Here is a 14836-nt window from a genome sequence, read left to right on the forward strand (position 1 = left end):
AAAATATATATATATATATATATATATATATATATATATATATATATATATATATATATATATAATTACAATGGAAAATTTCTAAGTCAGGTGAAAATTCTTGCTGGAATCCTCAGAATGCAGTTGAGTAAATATGAAGTCTGCATTATAAACTCACTGGTCAGCCTTACGCTTTAGACCCCAAGTCATCCAGTTTCTTTCCCTCCCTCCAATCCAGTCTTGCCTTCCGAGATAAATTTCTCCCAGCCTTCCCCAACCATTTCAAGTATTCCATCTGAGTCTGGCTTCCTGCTATTGTGTGTGCTTTTATGCCACGAAGCTGCATGCTGTTGTCTGAATTCACCACAGGAGGGGAGAAGAAAACAGGGCCTTCCATGAAGATGGGGGGCCAGTTTGAACAAAGGAGAAGAAATGGGAACACCCAACAGAAAAGACCGGTTTCTTTTGTGAACAGAGGTAGTAAGAAAGAACAAAAGCCGGAGCTGGGGCTGGGATTAGATGCTGTAGGAAACTACGAAAAGTTGTGGTCGAAGGAAAGGTTCAGAGACAGGGCATTGGATACAAGCTCAAGGAACCTAAGAAACACATCCCTCAGCAGAGCCAGGCTGGGCTCTGAAAAAGTCTCCAAACTTATCACTTCTCCTCAAAGCCCCAGGAGTGAACTTTCGTGGCACTGGAGAGGGCTGTTAAAGAATTAAGTACTTTTGAGAAGTGTAACAAAAGAGGTCAACAGAACCAGACTACATTCTCAGTATGGGGGTGGGGAACCCATTTGCTCATATGTGCTTTCTTTTAACCTATACTATTATTATTGTTTTTAAACTTTATTTTGGAAGAAGCTTTAGATTACATAAATGTTACATCGAAGGCAGAGGGGGATTCCCATATATCCCACCCCCACCCCCTCCCCCAATTTCCCCCATTAACAACATCCTTCATTAGTGTGGTACATTTGTTAGCATTGACGAACTAGTATTGAAGTATTGCTAATAGCCATGGACTATGGTTTACATTACAGTTTACGCTTTGCACCACACAATTTTACAGGTTTTGGCAGACTGTATAATGCCCTGTATCCATCATTGTGATGTCATGCAGGACCACTCCAACATCCCCAAAATGCCCCATGTTGCACCAATTCTTCGCTCTCCCTCCCCTCAGAACCTCTGGTGGCCACTGCCTTTATAACAATGTTACTATTGATAACATATATTACTTTTATAGCTAAGTTTTGACACCTTTAAAAAGTCGGGTTTCTAAGTTATCCTGAGAAAGCTCCTCAAAGACATCCTATTAATAAGAAAGAGTGAAGACAAATGCACACGAAATCCTGGGCTTTATCATAAGAGGTGAAGGGACTAAAGTTGATCCATTGATGCTCATTTACCTCATCAAAAAACGGATTGTTCCCTCTCTTGATTCTTGTTCGGTGTGTCTGGCCACACATGTGGACTTTGACCACAGGCCTTATGTTGTTGCCACTTAGCTGCCGACCCTCGATCACTCTGACACGGATCTGCAAGCACAAAAGGGTGTTGCTACTTACCCTATCACAGTGTGTGGTATAAGGTATCCTCAGGTTTTGCTTCAGCTCTTTAACCTCTGAGGATTGGGGACAGCAAGGGTTTCACGGTCTGGGAAGGACCCCTGTGCTCCTCTCCAGTGTGGGAAGTGGGGGTTGGGTTATAGAACCCAAGAGCAGTAGAGGGGTTGAAATAGCCCAGAATTTCCCCAGGAAAGGGCAGGGCAGGGCTGAGGTTGCCTCTTCTCTGGTTTTCCTGAGCCCTGGTGATGCACTAACTCAACTCCAAAGCTGTCTCCCAAGTCCAAGGCGGTGTCTGAGCTATGAAAAAATGCAGTCTCTGTACTTCCATCCTTGGATTAACCATTTCCTACCACCAAAGGGAAAGAAGAAGTTAATTTTATTTCTCTCAAGAGCTTCCTCTGACTTGACTAAACCTACTTCTGCAAGCAAAAGAATGATGGGGAGTTCTTCTGGTTGAGTATATGCACTGATGCCCCTTTTTCACTAGTTGAGCCCCTGCCCATAGCAACAGGTCCTTCCTAACGTCACTGCAATCGCTGGAAGATGGGCCGTGGGGTGGTTAAGTGAAGGTGTAGAAGCACTTGGGCTGGTTCTACCTGGAAGTCCTGTGGCTTGCTGGACAGTATCCGCCGGCTGTGCTTTGCTTTGGTGAGCCTCCGAGCAAGATGAGCTTCTGACGCCATTCCAGCTGGCACTCTGGGTCCAGGTCCCATAACTGTACCATCCAACTTCTCATCACCTTCGTCTTCTTCCTCTTCTCCTAAAACACGAGAAAGGACTATGGTTAGACATGGCCTGTTCCCTGTAAATGCGGCACACTCCAGTTTCCCTGCCATGGAGGGTTTCCCCACCATGATGTTCCTGGGCAGCAGATGAAGGGGATGATCTGGGTGACAATGACTTGGGACCTGCTGTGACTCAAATGCATAATTTAGGAGAATGTGCCTGTGATGTGCTGGGGCGCTCACTCAGGCTGCGTCAGAGGGAAGAGAGAAGAGCAGAGACCGCAGGGATTACGAGAACAGCACAGCACGGACCCACAGGAGCGACTGGGTCTCCACCCTGAGGTCAGGGGGGCTTTCCAAGTCTGCAGAAATGCCTCGCAAAGAGAGACTTCACTCTTCCCACTGCAGGTCTTCCACCTAGAGATTTTTCCTCAAGTGTTTTTGTATTGTCGCTTTCTGTTTCTCCTAATTCACCCACCAACCCCTTTCCGCCCTCACAGATAAGAAAGGCATCACCAGTTTCCTTGCAAAGTAAACTCTGCGTTCATCCACCGGCTGCTTTACTTCGCGTGCATCTCCCTCATTTTCTTCCCTCATTTCCCTCACATTCCAGGGAAGAAAAGTTTCTCCTGCTCAGCAGAGTGAACTGCACCCCCCACCCCATGCCAGAGATCCCACTTCCTCCTGATTCTTTGGAGACCCTTTGCAGATTGCCTGCCCATCCCTCCACCCCCAGTATCTGCAGTAGTTCCTTCCCTACTAGGTGCCTTCCCTTTGCCTTAAAAAATGCACAAAACTTTCTCTCTTTAAAAAGACAAAATACAAACCTTCCATCAACTGTTTATATCCCCCCTTTCTTTTATTCACAAATTCTTTGAAGTTTTTTTCTTGATCCGGAAAAGGTTGAACTCCAGCTAATCCCTTCAATATAATTTAAGAGAGCCTTGAAGACTAATCATCTTGTAAAAAAAATTACCAGCATTAGCACTTCCTATCTTTGGATGCTGAAACCCCTTCTTTACAATGCAAAACCAGGTAAGAGAATTAATTTCTATGGAGCCACCGGCTAGTCACTCACATCCTGGTATGAATTGGTCCAATCAGACTGCCATGTAGCATGATTCCTTTTTTTTTTAAGATTTATTTATTTTTAATTTATTTTTCACCCCTTCCCCCACCCCCCACCTCCAGTTGTCTGCTCTCTGTGTCCATTTGCTACGTGTTCTTCTGTGACCGCTTCTATCCTTATCGGTAGCACCAGGAATCTGTTTCTTTTTGTTGCGTCATCTTGCTATGTCAGCTCTCCGTGTGTGCAGCACCATTCCTGGGCAGGCTGCACTTTCTTTCACGCTGGGCGGCTCTCCTTACTGGGCACACTCCTTGCGTGTGGGGCTCCCCTACGTGGGGGACACCCCTGTGTGGCAGGGCACTCCTTGCGCACATCAGCACTGTGCATGGGCCAGCTCCACACGGGTCAAGGAGGCCCGTGGTTTGAACTGCAGACCTCCCATGTGGTAGATGGACGCCCTATCCATTGGGCCAAGTCCGCTTCCCTAGCATGGTTCTTTAAAGCTTGGGTTCTGGAGCCATGATGCCTGGGTTCAAACCCATTTTGAGCTGTGTGAGTTTGAGTGAGTTTCTTAATTTCTTTAAGTTTCAGTTTCCTAATTTGTGTGAAAAAAGGAGGGGAATAGTAATGATTATCACAAAATTACTATAAAGATAAAATTAATCCATATTCAAAACCTTTAATAGAGTGCCCGGCACAGAATAGCACTCAACTTTTTTCATTTTGCTGAGAAATCAGTTTTGATTAGGGGGAGTTTTTCTGGAATGCAGAACACTTCCTGGGGAGCAGCAGTTTGGGTGGGGGCTGGAGCGGTAATGGACTGCACTGTGGAGGGGGCACGGAATGAGGAAGTTGCAACCACAAGGAAGTAAAAGATCTCCTCAAATGTACTCCTCAACATGTATTCATTCATCGTTAGCCCATTCTAGTCTGGCTTCTGCTCTTCAACCATGACTTCGTCTTGCTAAGTTCAGTGACCCTTCCATGGCACTGGGCACTGGGGCACACACACACAGATCTCTGAGTCATCTCAGCTCTTCTCCTAGGGCTCTAACTAATCCTTTTCAGATTCTTCTGTGGGTCCCTCTTTTTTTCCACCAGCCCATTGTGTGTGATTTCCACCTCTATCCTGAGCCCTCTGTTCTGGCTCAGCACTCTCTGGATCCACATTTCATACATCCTTCAAGGAGCCATAGACCCACAGACTGTCAGACTAGAGGGGACCTTGGAGAGTCTTGGTCGAACCTGCACCCTCACCCCATTTTACAGACAGAAGAACCGAGGTCAAGGGAGCTGAATTAGTTTGCTCATGTTAGCTTATTAGGAGCTGGGCTGAAACTAGAACTAAATCTTTAGGATGCCAGAAGAACCCCACAGAATGCAAACATGGGGAACATCGATCTTTTTCCTTTGCAAGATCATCTGAGCCTCTTCTCCCCTATCATTAGAGGCTCTCACAAGAAGGGATGCATACTCCTCCTCTTAGGGCATCTGAGCTCTTAGGCTGTCCTTCCTTCTATGCTTCACCAGGTGAGTGTCTCTCCTCCCTCAAGTTCAGATGAAACATACTGTCTTCTCAGAGGCCATCCCCAGCTCTGCCCCATGGGGTTAGTCACACGTTCTTCTGGGCTCCTATGCACCAGAAATTGTTCCAGTCAGTCTTCATGCATAGTTCTGTATCTACTGTTAACCTATAGACCTCCCCACAGTATATACTCTACAGAAGGAGGGGGCTTGTCTTTTTCTTCTTTGTATCTGTCCTGTGCCTTACACAAATCCTGGTACAAAGAAGGGTCTTGATAGGTGTGGAATGAGTAAATGAATGAAGGGTAGCCCAGGTATTATGACCACCACATGGCTTTTGGAATTCTTCAGCAGTTTAGCAAAGCTACCAAACAGTTCTCAGGAAAGAGCACCCACAAAGTTAAATGGGTGCACCTCCCAACATCAGCACCAGCCTCAGGGAAGCACAGAGTGGAGGCCTCCCCTTCTGGTCTGGACTGGACAATGGTTGGGCATCAGCTGTGCAACCATCCACACAATGAAGATTTCCACCATCTTGGCCCCAGTGGGACATCCTCTTTACTGTGGATAATTCCATTTTGGGTTGTTGGTTGTTTATGACAGCAAGCAGGAGAAAAAGTAGAGGTAAACCATAACCCTTTGCAAAACTGTACCCAGAACCAGCATTCATTAAACTCTTGATGGATGCTCTAAAAACAGAATGCAGGGGAGAGGGTGCAGCTCAGTGGCTGAGCAACTGATTCCCATGTATGAGGTCCTGGGTTCAATCTCTGGTACCTCCTAAAAAACAAACAAACAAAAAAGAGACTGCAGGTAATGGGGAGCCAATTTTTCCCGGAAACACTCTTAAGCTGAAGGAATTGGTCAGAAGAAACCAACTTGAGCTATCACTACTGCCAGCTTCTCTGCACAGTAGCAGAAGGATGTTTGAGCAGGAAATTACTCCTTCATGTAGCAGCAAACTGCACAGGATTAAACAATGCTACATGAAGTGTCCCACAAAAAATAAGGAGACCCTAAAGATGCTGCTGAACACACTTTCACGCAAGTTGTTTCATTACTGAAATGTTAGCAATTGTAATGGCATGCCCTGCTAATGAGACCTTGCATGAATTTGATCCATAGCTAACTGGATCTATAAAGAATGACGCTTTCATGACCACAAAACGCAAGTCTAACTTGGAAACCAGTGCTAAAGGGTTGGCAGCCATAGAAAACCTTCTCATACAGCCACGTTTACCTTTGGCCTCCGCTGTGGGTATCCACCTCCTCACCTCCTCCTGGCTCGCAGCATTCTCCTCTAGCAATTCTCATTTTGAGCAGAGGGGGGTGTGCTATTAGTCACTCAGAGCCCACCCCATCTGCAGGCCCTCCCCTCCCCACCTCCATCGCCCTCCTGTGTCTCTCTCTTGCCAGGGAGGAGCTTCCCAATGAAGGCAGCTCCTAGGAATGGCTGAGGAGGAACACTTGCCACTCACACTGGCTTCCTCCCGGCCTCGGAGATCCTGAAACGCAGATCTCCCTCTGGCCAGCATGCTCCTTTTTCCAAACACTCTCCCCTCTCCTACCTTCTCTGCTTAAGCACTAATTGGGCCACCATCCCATCTAATCCCTTTCCATCCTCGATGGAAGTGCTTTCTGGAATATTTTATACTTTTTCTGATCAATAGTTACTATTTCTCCAAAGCAACCCTGTTTTTCTGGAGTTCTGGAAAGCCTTTCTCTGCCTATGATATTACTTCTGCCTCTCATGATGAAGTCTTGTTAACATGGTGGTGCTGGTCATGGCAGAATTTATCTTGGACCCGAGGTCATTGAAAAATCATCAGAACAAGGGCTGGTATAATAGCATCTCCAGTATAGGCTAAAAAGTACAAAGCAGAACAGAATAGAGTGAGTTTTCAAGCATGAAAACATGTAATATTTTGGCGATGACATGTTGATTTAGCTAGAATGTTGAATAATACCTTTTCTGGGTTTCTAAAATGTTAGATGTTAGACAAATAAGTGTCTGTTTTCTGACTATAAGTGATTCATTGGTCCTTACCCCAATTCTTGGGTAAATATCAGTAGATATGCCCTAAGAATTTTCTGGCCTGGTTCCAATACACAGACCAGAGCAAAGGTAACGTGGAAGAGTTTCTAACCAAGCACTGACACAAACACAGCCTTCCTGGGAAATCCTGCTGTGAGCCAGTCTGAAACACATTACCCAAAGAGCTCTGCCTGAATCTGGGCAAGATAATGTTAACCACGTAAAATGCTCCCTGGAAGGTTTCTCAAAGTGAGCTCCAAAAACTGCCTTCACCAGGATCTCCTGAGAATTCCTGCTAATCATACAGATTTGGGGGCTCCCCTCCAGATCAACCAAATTAGACCATCAGGAGGTAGGTGCCATAAATCTGCACAAAGATCTTCCTTGATGATTTTAATGTGTCTAAATTTGAGAACCTCTTGTGTATTATGATCACTTTGATTTTCCTAAATAGCCTGGGAAAAAAATGGGCCAAATGGAGCTAATTTCCTGGACAAAGCCATCTGATTCAAGACTCAATTCAGGGAGGTGGATGTGGCTCAACTGATAGAGCGTCTGCCTATAATATGGGAGGTCCAGGGTTCAAACCCTGGGCCTCCTGACCCGTGTGGTGAGCTGGCCCACGTGCAATGCTGATGCACACATGGAGTGCCGTGTCACACAGGGGTGTCCCTTGTGTAGGGGAACCCCACACGCAAGGAGTGTGCCCCGTAAGGAGAGCCGCCTCATGCGAAAAAAGTGCAGCCTGCCTAGGAGTGGCACTGCACATACAGAGAGCTGACGCAGCAAGATGACACAACAAAAAGAGACACAGATTCCTGGTGCCGCTGACAAGAATGCAAGTGGACACAGAAGAACACACAGGGAAGGGACACAGAGAGCAGACTGCAGGGCGGTGGGGAGGGGAAGAGGAGAGGAATAAATGAAAAATAAATCTTAAAAAAAAAAAAGACTCAATTCAGGAAAAACTGCCTGTAACAATCTTATAGCACATTAATCAGTTTCCAGCTCAGCCCTGACCATGTCAACCTCTTGTTCAGAAAACGTTCCATGGATCCCCTGGTTTGTCCATCAGTACAAATGTCTCCACTGGGCATTCACAGTCCTTAGGAACATACTTCCTTCTCATCACACCTCTGGAGGAAACAGTCACTTTCCACTATTCACTAGTGTTCCACCAAAACATCCCTCTTGAAAGAAAGAAATTAAACCATATCCACTGTCCATCCTTCATTCACTCATTCATTTATTCACTGAACCAACCAAGCATTTCTTGAGTAATTATATTTCAAGTATTATGCTAAGCACTAAGAGAACAGTTGAAAATAGCTAAAAAGACTTTCTTTTCCTAGGAAACTGTTTCTTACTTGGCAACTAATTACACATTCCCCTCTCCTTTGATTTCTCCTATAACAATTTTCTTTGTCTTCTTTTGAGGAATTTATTATACACAGCCCTGGTTTATAGTTATTCATGTTTATATTTTATCTTTCTTCTGGATTATCAGCTCCTTGGGGGCAAAACAAGCCCTTATTCACCTCTACATGCCTCAGACAGGTGTCAGTAAATATTTTTTGAACAGTATCAAATTTAATTTTAAGCAAAGTGACTTTAGTGTTTGTAGAATGAAATAAATCCAAAGGAGTGAAGCCTGGCTCTGAATGGGCTTCCATATTTCTATAGTAGTACAAAGCACAATTTTAACAGATGGTTCTTCAAAAATAGACTAGATTGTTAAAATAGTTTATCCCAGTCACAGGAAGGTAGGTTCTAGCCAAGCTGCAGACATCTGGTGAATCCAGTTGTCATGGTAGCAGGTTTTCAGGCGGTCAAGCCTGTGGTCTGGGTCAGTCCACCCTCTGTCACACGAACAGTCTCAGAGGTGGTTAATGAAAGGAACACACATGATGGCACTCACTTTCAGTCAAGCCAACAACACCCCAGGGCTGTAGCTTTTGTCATCTCCATGTAAGAGTTCCAGGAAAGTATTCTTCAAAAACCAATAAATGAGGTGGTCAGTCCCTGTGATTCTAAGACTGACTGGTCATAATTTGTTTTTTAATTTGCAGGGGTGGGAAGTGGACTTGGCCCAGTGGATAGGGCGTCCATCTACCACATGGGAGGTCCATGGTCCAAACCCCGGGCCTCCTTGACCCGTTGGAGCTGGCCCATGCGTGGTGCTGATGCGTGCAGGGAGTGCCCTGCCACGCAAGGGTGTCCCCACGTAGGGGAGCCCCATGCACAAGGTGTGTGCCCCATAAGGAGAGCCACCCAGCACGAAAGAAAGTGCAGCCTGACCAAGAATGGCGCCGCCCACACGGAGAGATAACAAGATGACGCAGCAAAAAGAGACACAGATTCCCCTGCCGCTGACAACAACAGAAGCGGACAAAGAAGATGTAGCAAATAGACACAGAGAACCGACAACTGGGGTGGGGGGGGGAGGGGAGATAAATAAATAAATAAATAAATAAATAAATCTTTTTTTTTTTAAAAAGACATAGGCTGACAGAATGGATAAGAAAACATAAGCCATCCATATGCTGTCTGCAGGTGACTTACCTTAGACCCAGGGATATAAATAAACTGAAAGTGAAAGGTAGGAAGAAGATATTTCATGCAAATAGTAACCAAAAGAGAGCAAGGGAAGCTATATGGGTGTCAGACAAAACAGACTTTAAATGCAAAAATATGAGATGCAGAAGGCCATTATACACTAATAAAAGGGACAAACCACCAGGTGGGGTAACAGTTGTAAATATCTATGCACCAAACCAGGGTGCTCCAAAAATACATGAGGCAAACTCTGGCAAAACTGAAAGGAGAAATTGATGCCTCCATTTCAACATGCCATTCACATCATTAAATGAAATAACTAGACAGAAGATCAAATAGGAATCAGAGAACTTGAACAATATGATGAAAGAGCTGGATCTGACAGACATATACAGAACACTGCACCCCAAATTAGCAGGTTATACATTCTTTTCAAGTGCTCATGGACCTTCATCCTGGATAGACACATCCTCGGCCACAATACAGCTCTCAATAAATTTAAGATTGAAATTATACAAAGTGACTTCTCTGATCATAATGGAAAGAAGCTAGAAATCAATAATATGCCAAAAAAGGGAAAATTTTGCAAATATATGGAGGTTAAACAATACTCTCCTAAACAATCAGTGTGTCAAAGAAGAAACTGCAAGAAAAATTAGTAGACATGTAGAGACAAATAAAAATGAGAACACAACTTACCAAAAGTTATGGGATAGGGAAGTGGATTTGGCTCAACTGAGAGAGTGCCCGCCTACCACATAGGAGGTCCAGGGTTCAAACCCAGGGCCCCCGACCCCTGTGTTGAGCTGGCCCATGTGCAGTGCTGATGCACGCAAGGAGTGCCATGAAATGCAGGGGTGTCCGCCGCATAGGGGAGCCCCACGCTCAAGGAGTGTGTCTCGTAAGGAGAGCCGCCCAGTGCCCAGGAATGGTGCTGCACACACGGAGAGCTGACACCACAAGATGACGCAACAAAAAGAAACACAGATTCCTGTGCTGCTGACAACAACAGAGGCGGACAAAGAAGACGCAGCAAATAGACACAGAGAACAGACAACCAGGGTTGGGGGGGGGAGGGGAGAGAAATAAATAAATAAATAAATCTTAAAAAAAAAAGAAAATTCACAATAAACCTACAGTAACTCTATAAGAAATAGAGGAACTGAACAAACCAATTACATTTAAAGAGACTGAATTAGTCATCAAAAATCTTCCAACAAAGAGAAGTCCAGGACCATATGGCCTCACAGGGGAATTCTACGAAATGTTTCCAAACAAATTAATGCCAATTCTGTTTAAATTCTCCCAAAACATTGAGAAAGAGGGAAAATTATGCAACACATTTTATGAAGCCAACATCATCCTAATAACACAGCCAGATAAAGATACTATAAGAAAATTATAGTTCATCTAATGAACACAGATGCAAAAATTCTCAACAAAATACTTGCCAATCAAATCCAATAACATATGAAAAGAATTATACACTACTATCAAGTAGGTTTTATTCCTAGTATGCAAGGGTGGTTTGACATTAGAAAATAAATCAACACCACACTAGCAAATTGAAGGACAAAAATCACATGATTATCTCAATTGACACAGAAAAGGCATTTGTCAAAATCCAGCACTGTTTCTTGATAAAAACACTGTGAAAGATAGATATATCAGAAAAATGCCTCGTTATAATAAAGGGCATATATGAAAATCCCACAGCCAACATTGTACTCAATGGGGAGAGGGTGAAAGCTTTTCCTTGATCAGGAACAAGACAAGGATGACAACTGTCACCACTGTTAACCAACATTGTGCTAGAAGTTCTAGCTAGAGCCATTAAGCAAGAAAAAGAAATAAAAGGCATCTAAATTGGAAAAGAGGGAGTGAAACTCTCACTATTCACAGATGACATGATTCTATATCTAGAAAATCCTGAAATATCTACAACAAAGCTTTTAGAGCTACTAAATGAGTTCAGCAAAGTGGAAGGATATAAGATCAACATGCAAAAACCAGTAATGTTTCTATACATGCTCAAGCTGAGGAGGAAATCAAGAAAAAAGTTCATTTATAATAGCAACAAAAAGACTGAAATATCTAGGAATTAATTTAACCAGGAATGTAAAGGATCTGTATTCAGAAAACTACAAAACACTGCAAAAAGAAATCAAAGAAGACCTAAATGGACATTCTAGGTTAAAGGATTAGAAGACTAACCATTGTGAAGATGTCAATTCTACCCAAACTGATCTATAGACTCAGTGCAATGCCAATCAAAATTCCAACAGCGTACTTTATAGAAAAAGAAAAGTCAATTAACAAATTTATTTGGAAGGGAAAGGGGTCCCAAATAGCCAAAAACATCCTAAAAAAGAAGAACGATGTCAGAGGATGCATGCTTCCTGACATTGAAGTGGCTTATGAAAAACAACAAAAATAAGAGGGTGAATTGGGAGGAAAATGCACCAAATATAATATATGAACTAGATTTAATAATAATACTTTGATGATGCTCTTCCCTAATTTGTTACAAATGTTTCACAACAATGCAAGGTTTTGGTGGTGGGGTGATACATGGAAGCCCTGCATGACATTATGCATGCTTATTTTTAAAGTTCACAACTTTTACTATATACTTAGTGTCTACATATATTCATATATGAAAGATATACATCAATAAAATCAGTGGCTGTTAATGCTTATCTTGGGAAAATGGGATTTGAGAGGTTTTTGCATTGTCTTATTTCTGTGAGGCTTTAATTTTTATAATCAGGTATCACGGTTATGCTAAAAAAAAATTGAGTCCAAATTTTTAAAAAGTTGAAAAGAATTATGTAAATTGGAGGAAGCAGATCCATAATACTTTTTTAGAGAAGGGTAAAGATTTTTCTTGAGCATCAATTGAAGGGAAGGGAGAAAAATAAAATCAGGGCCAGATGTCCTGTGTATGTCATTTAGGTGTGTGATGGTGAAGGTATGGCTCTCTTACTCTCATTTTTCTGGCTCATTTTTGTTGGACTTATCATCCCTAAAACTGAGTTTATTTTTTCTCAGTGTCTTCCCTAGAATGGAGCTATAGCAGATACTCAAAATGTCATTGCTGAATTGAAATGAATTATCATGTTAAGAAAAAACATGTTTTTCCTGAAAATAATCAATACAGTATAAGATACTGGGAAGATTAAAAAAAAAAAAAAAGCTAAAGGAAAGTTTCCTTAGCCCCACTATGGAGCTAACATTTGGAATGCTCCCCTTGACTTGGCCTTGTTGAATATTAATATTATAGATCAAAGACAACACTTCCAGGTCAAAGAACCCTGCTCATTTATTAAATAAAGAAATTTCACTTTAGTAAATAGTCATCACACTTTTACCAGCACTTGGTAACATTCTTTTTTGGAATCCAAAGCAAAGGTGCCCAAGCTCTGGTTCATTTTCCATCTCAGTCCAGCAGCATCAGGACTGCCCTTGCCCTGACTGGCAGCTGCCAAGCCTGCAGTGAGTCAGCTTCCTAAGGAGACGATTTCGGTCCACAGCTGCCTCTTAGAGCAATGGTAATGCAAAAGGACCCAGGGGGTTAGAAACTTCAAGAGTTGGTGCTTTCCTCATTTCTAACAATGATGCTTTTTGCTCCAGGGAAATAGCATGTTTTTGGTTCTTGGGTTTCTGGACTTGAGCTCATGTGGATCCTTCTCAGGAGACAGGACCTCCCTCGACACTCAGAATAGCTTGATAAACTGCTTGTTCTCAAAGGTTTTTCAGTCCACTGGGACAAAATATTTTTTTATAAAACAGAAAGATATTTTAAAAGAAAGCATTTGGTTATCTCAACGTAACTAAGTCAAACCAAATCATTCTCTTGTAATAGCTCTGCTTTTTTAGAGGGAGAAGTTTGAATGTTTCATTCCGAGTGAGCTACCCAACTGAGCTCATGATTACAAGCCATCTGGAATTATTTTTGTAATAATAAGAGCTACCATTAATGTAGCACTTACTGTATGCCAAGCACTGGACTAAGCATTTTATAGGCAATCTCTCATTTAATCCTCCCAACTTTATGAAGTAGTTACTGCTATTCTCCCCACATTACAGTATAGAAAGCTGAGACTCAGAGAGGTTAAATAACTTACCCAAGGTCACCTGGCTAATTAATAATAGACACAGACTCCAACCCAGGCCAGGCCGATCTCAAAGCCCTTTCTCTTAGCCATAATGCTACACTTTTGAGATAGAGTCTTGTCTCAAAACCTGAAAGTTCCTGGAGGGCAGGAGCTGTATCTTTTTTTTTTTTTTTAAAGATTTATTTATTTATTTCTCTCCCCATCCTCCCCACCCCCCGCCCCAGTTGTCTGTTCTCTGTGTCTATTTGCTGCGTCTTCTTTGTCTGCTTCTGTTGTTGTCAGCGGCACGGGAATCTGTGTTTCTTTTTGTTGTGTCATCTTGTGTCAGCTCTCCGTGTGTGCGACACCATTCCTGGGCAGGCTGCACTTTCTTTCGCGCTGGGCGGCTCTCCTTAGGGGGCGCATTCCTTGAGCGTGGGGCTCCCCTACGCGGGGGACACCCCTGCGTGGCACGGCACTCCTTGTGCGCATCAGCACTGTGCATGGGCCAGGAGATGTATCTTAAAACACTTATCACCCCCAGCACTGCAGCATCTAGCAATGGTGCTCAAGAAACTCAGCAACCAATTGTTTTGCTCCAAAAATATTAATAAATGGTGTGGCACCAACCTCTATCATTTGAAGTTTACTGCTTTCACTTGAATGAAGCACTGCTATTTTTCTCCCCAAGGCCTGGCTGAAAGGGTACCATATTTAACATTTTGGCCATTGAAATGGAATAAACATGATGCAACTGCCTTTTAACTGCCAATAAACCGTCAGGCTTGAGAAAACCATCAGTGTGAGTGAAGGTGTCCTGATCCTCCAACTCAAGAGGCCGTTCCAGGTAGCCCACCCGTTGGGGCTGCCTTCTGCAGGCCAGAAAGTACCTGTGCCCTTCCCAGGCCAATGCAAATACTGGCAATAACAGACATCGAAGGAGGAGGCATGAAGGAATGGGGCTGGTCACTTAGCTCAGCACCTGATGGAGTGTTGTTCGTTCCTGGGCTGTGTCCTCTGTGTTTTATCTGTTGTCACTGCTATGGCAGTGAAAGGAGCCGGGGATGTTCTTGAGCCACCACAGGGCTCTCGCGGGGCTGGGAGTGCTTGAGGACCATGGGGTGTGCCCATGGTGCTGCTGGGAGGGGTGTGTGTGTGTGGGGGGGCTACAGCTGAGCTCAGTCCAGCCATCACTGGGTGAGAAGGGGCCAGTTAGCCCGTGCTGCAACCACACAACTCCTTGGTCAAGAAACGGGCTGAAATACTAATACTGGACTATCTGCA

The 14836-nt window shown here is 43.6% G+C and overlaps 1 protein-coding gene across 3 annotated transcripts in view; it reads right to left on the reverse strand.

Annotated features, from left to right (window-relative positions):
* MYOF (myoferlin) overlaps window positions 1–14836 on the reverse strand; it is a 157232-nt gene that overhangs the window by 89588 nt on the left and 52808 nt on the right. For all 3 annotated transcript variants that reach the window (XM_058298784.2, XM_058298783.2, XM_058298782.2), the window contains exons 6-7: window positions 2143–2306; window positions 1388–1516 (exon numbers count right to left, since the gene is read on the reverse strand). In XM_058298784.2, coding sequence (XP_058154767.1) covers window positions 1388–1516; window positions 2143–2306 — 293 coding nt within the window. The remainder of the gene's footprint in view (window positions 1–1387; window positions 1517–2142; window positions 2307–14836) is intronic.

The sequence above is a fragment of the Dasypus novemcinctus genome, chromosome 6 (assembly GCF_030445035.2).
Source record: "Dasypus novemcinctus isolate mDasNov1 chromosome 6, mDasNov1.1.hap2, whole genome shotgun sequence".
Classification (NCBI taxonomy): domain Eukaryota; kingdom Metazoa; phylum Chordata; class Mammalia; order Cingulata; family Dasypodidae; genus Dasypus; species Dasypus novemcinctus.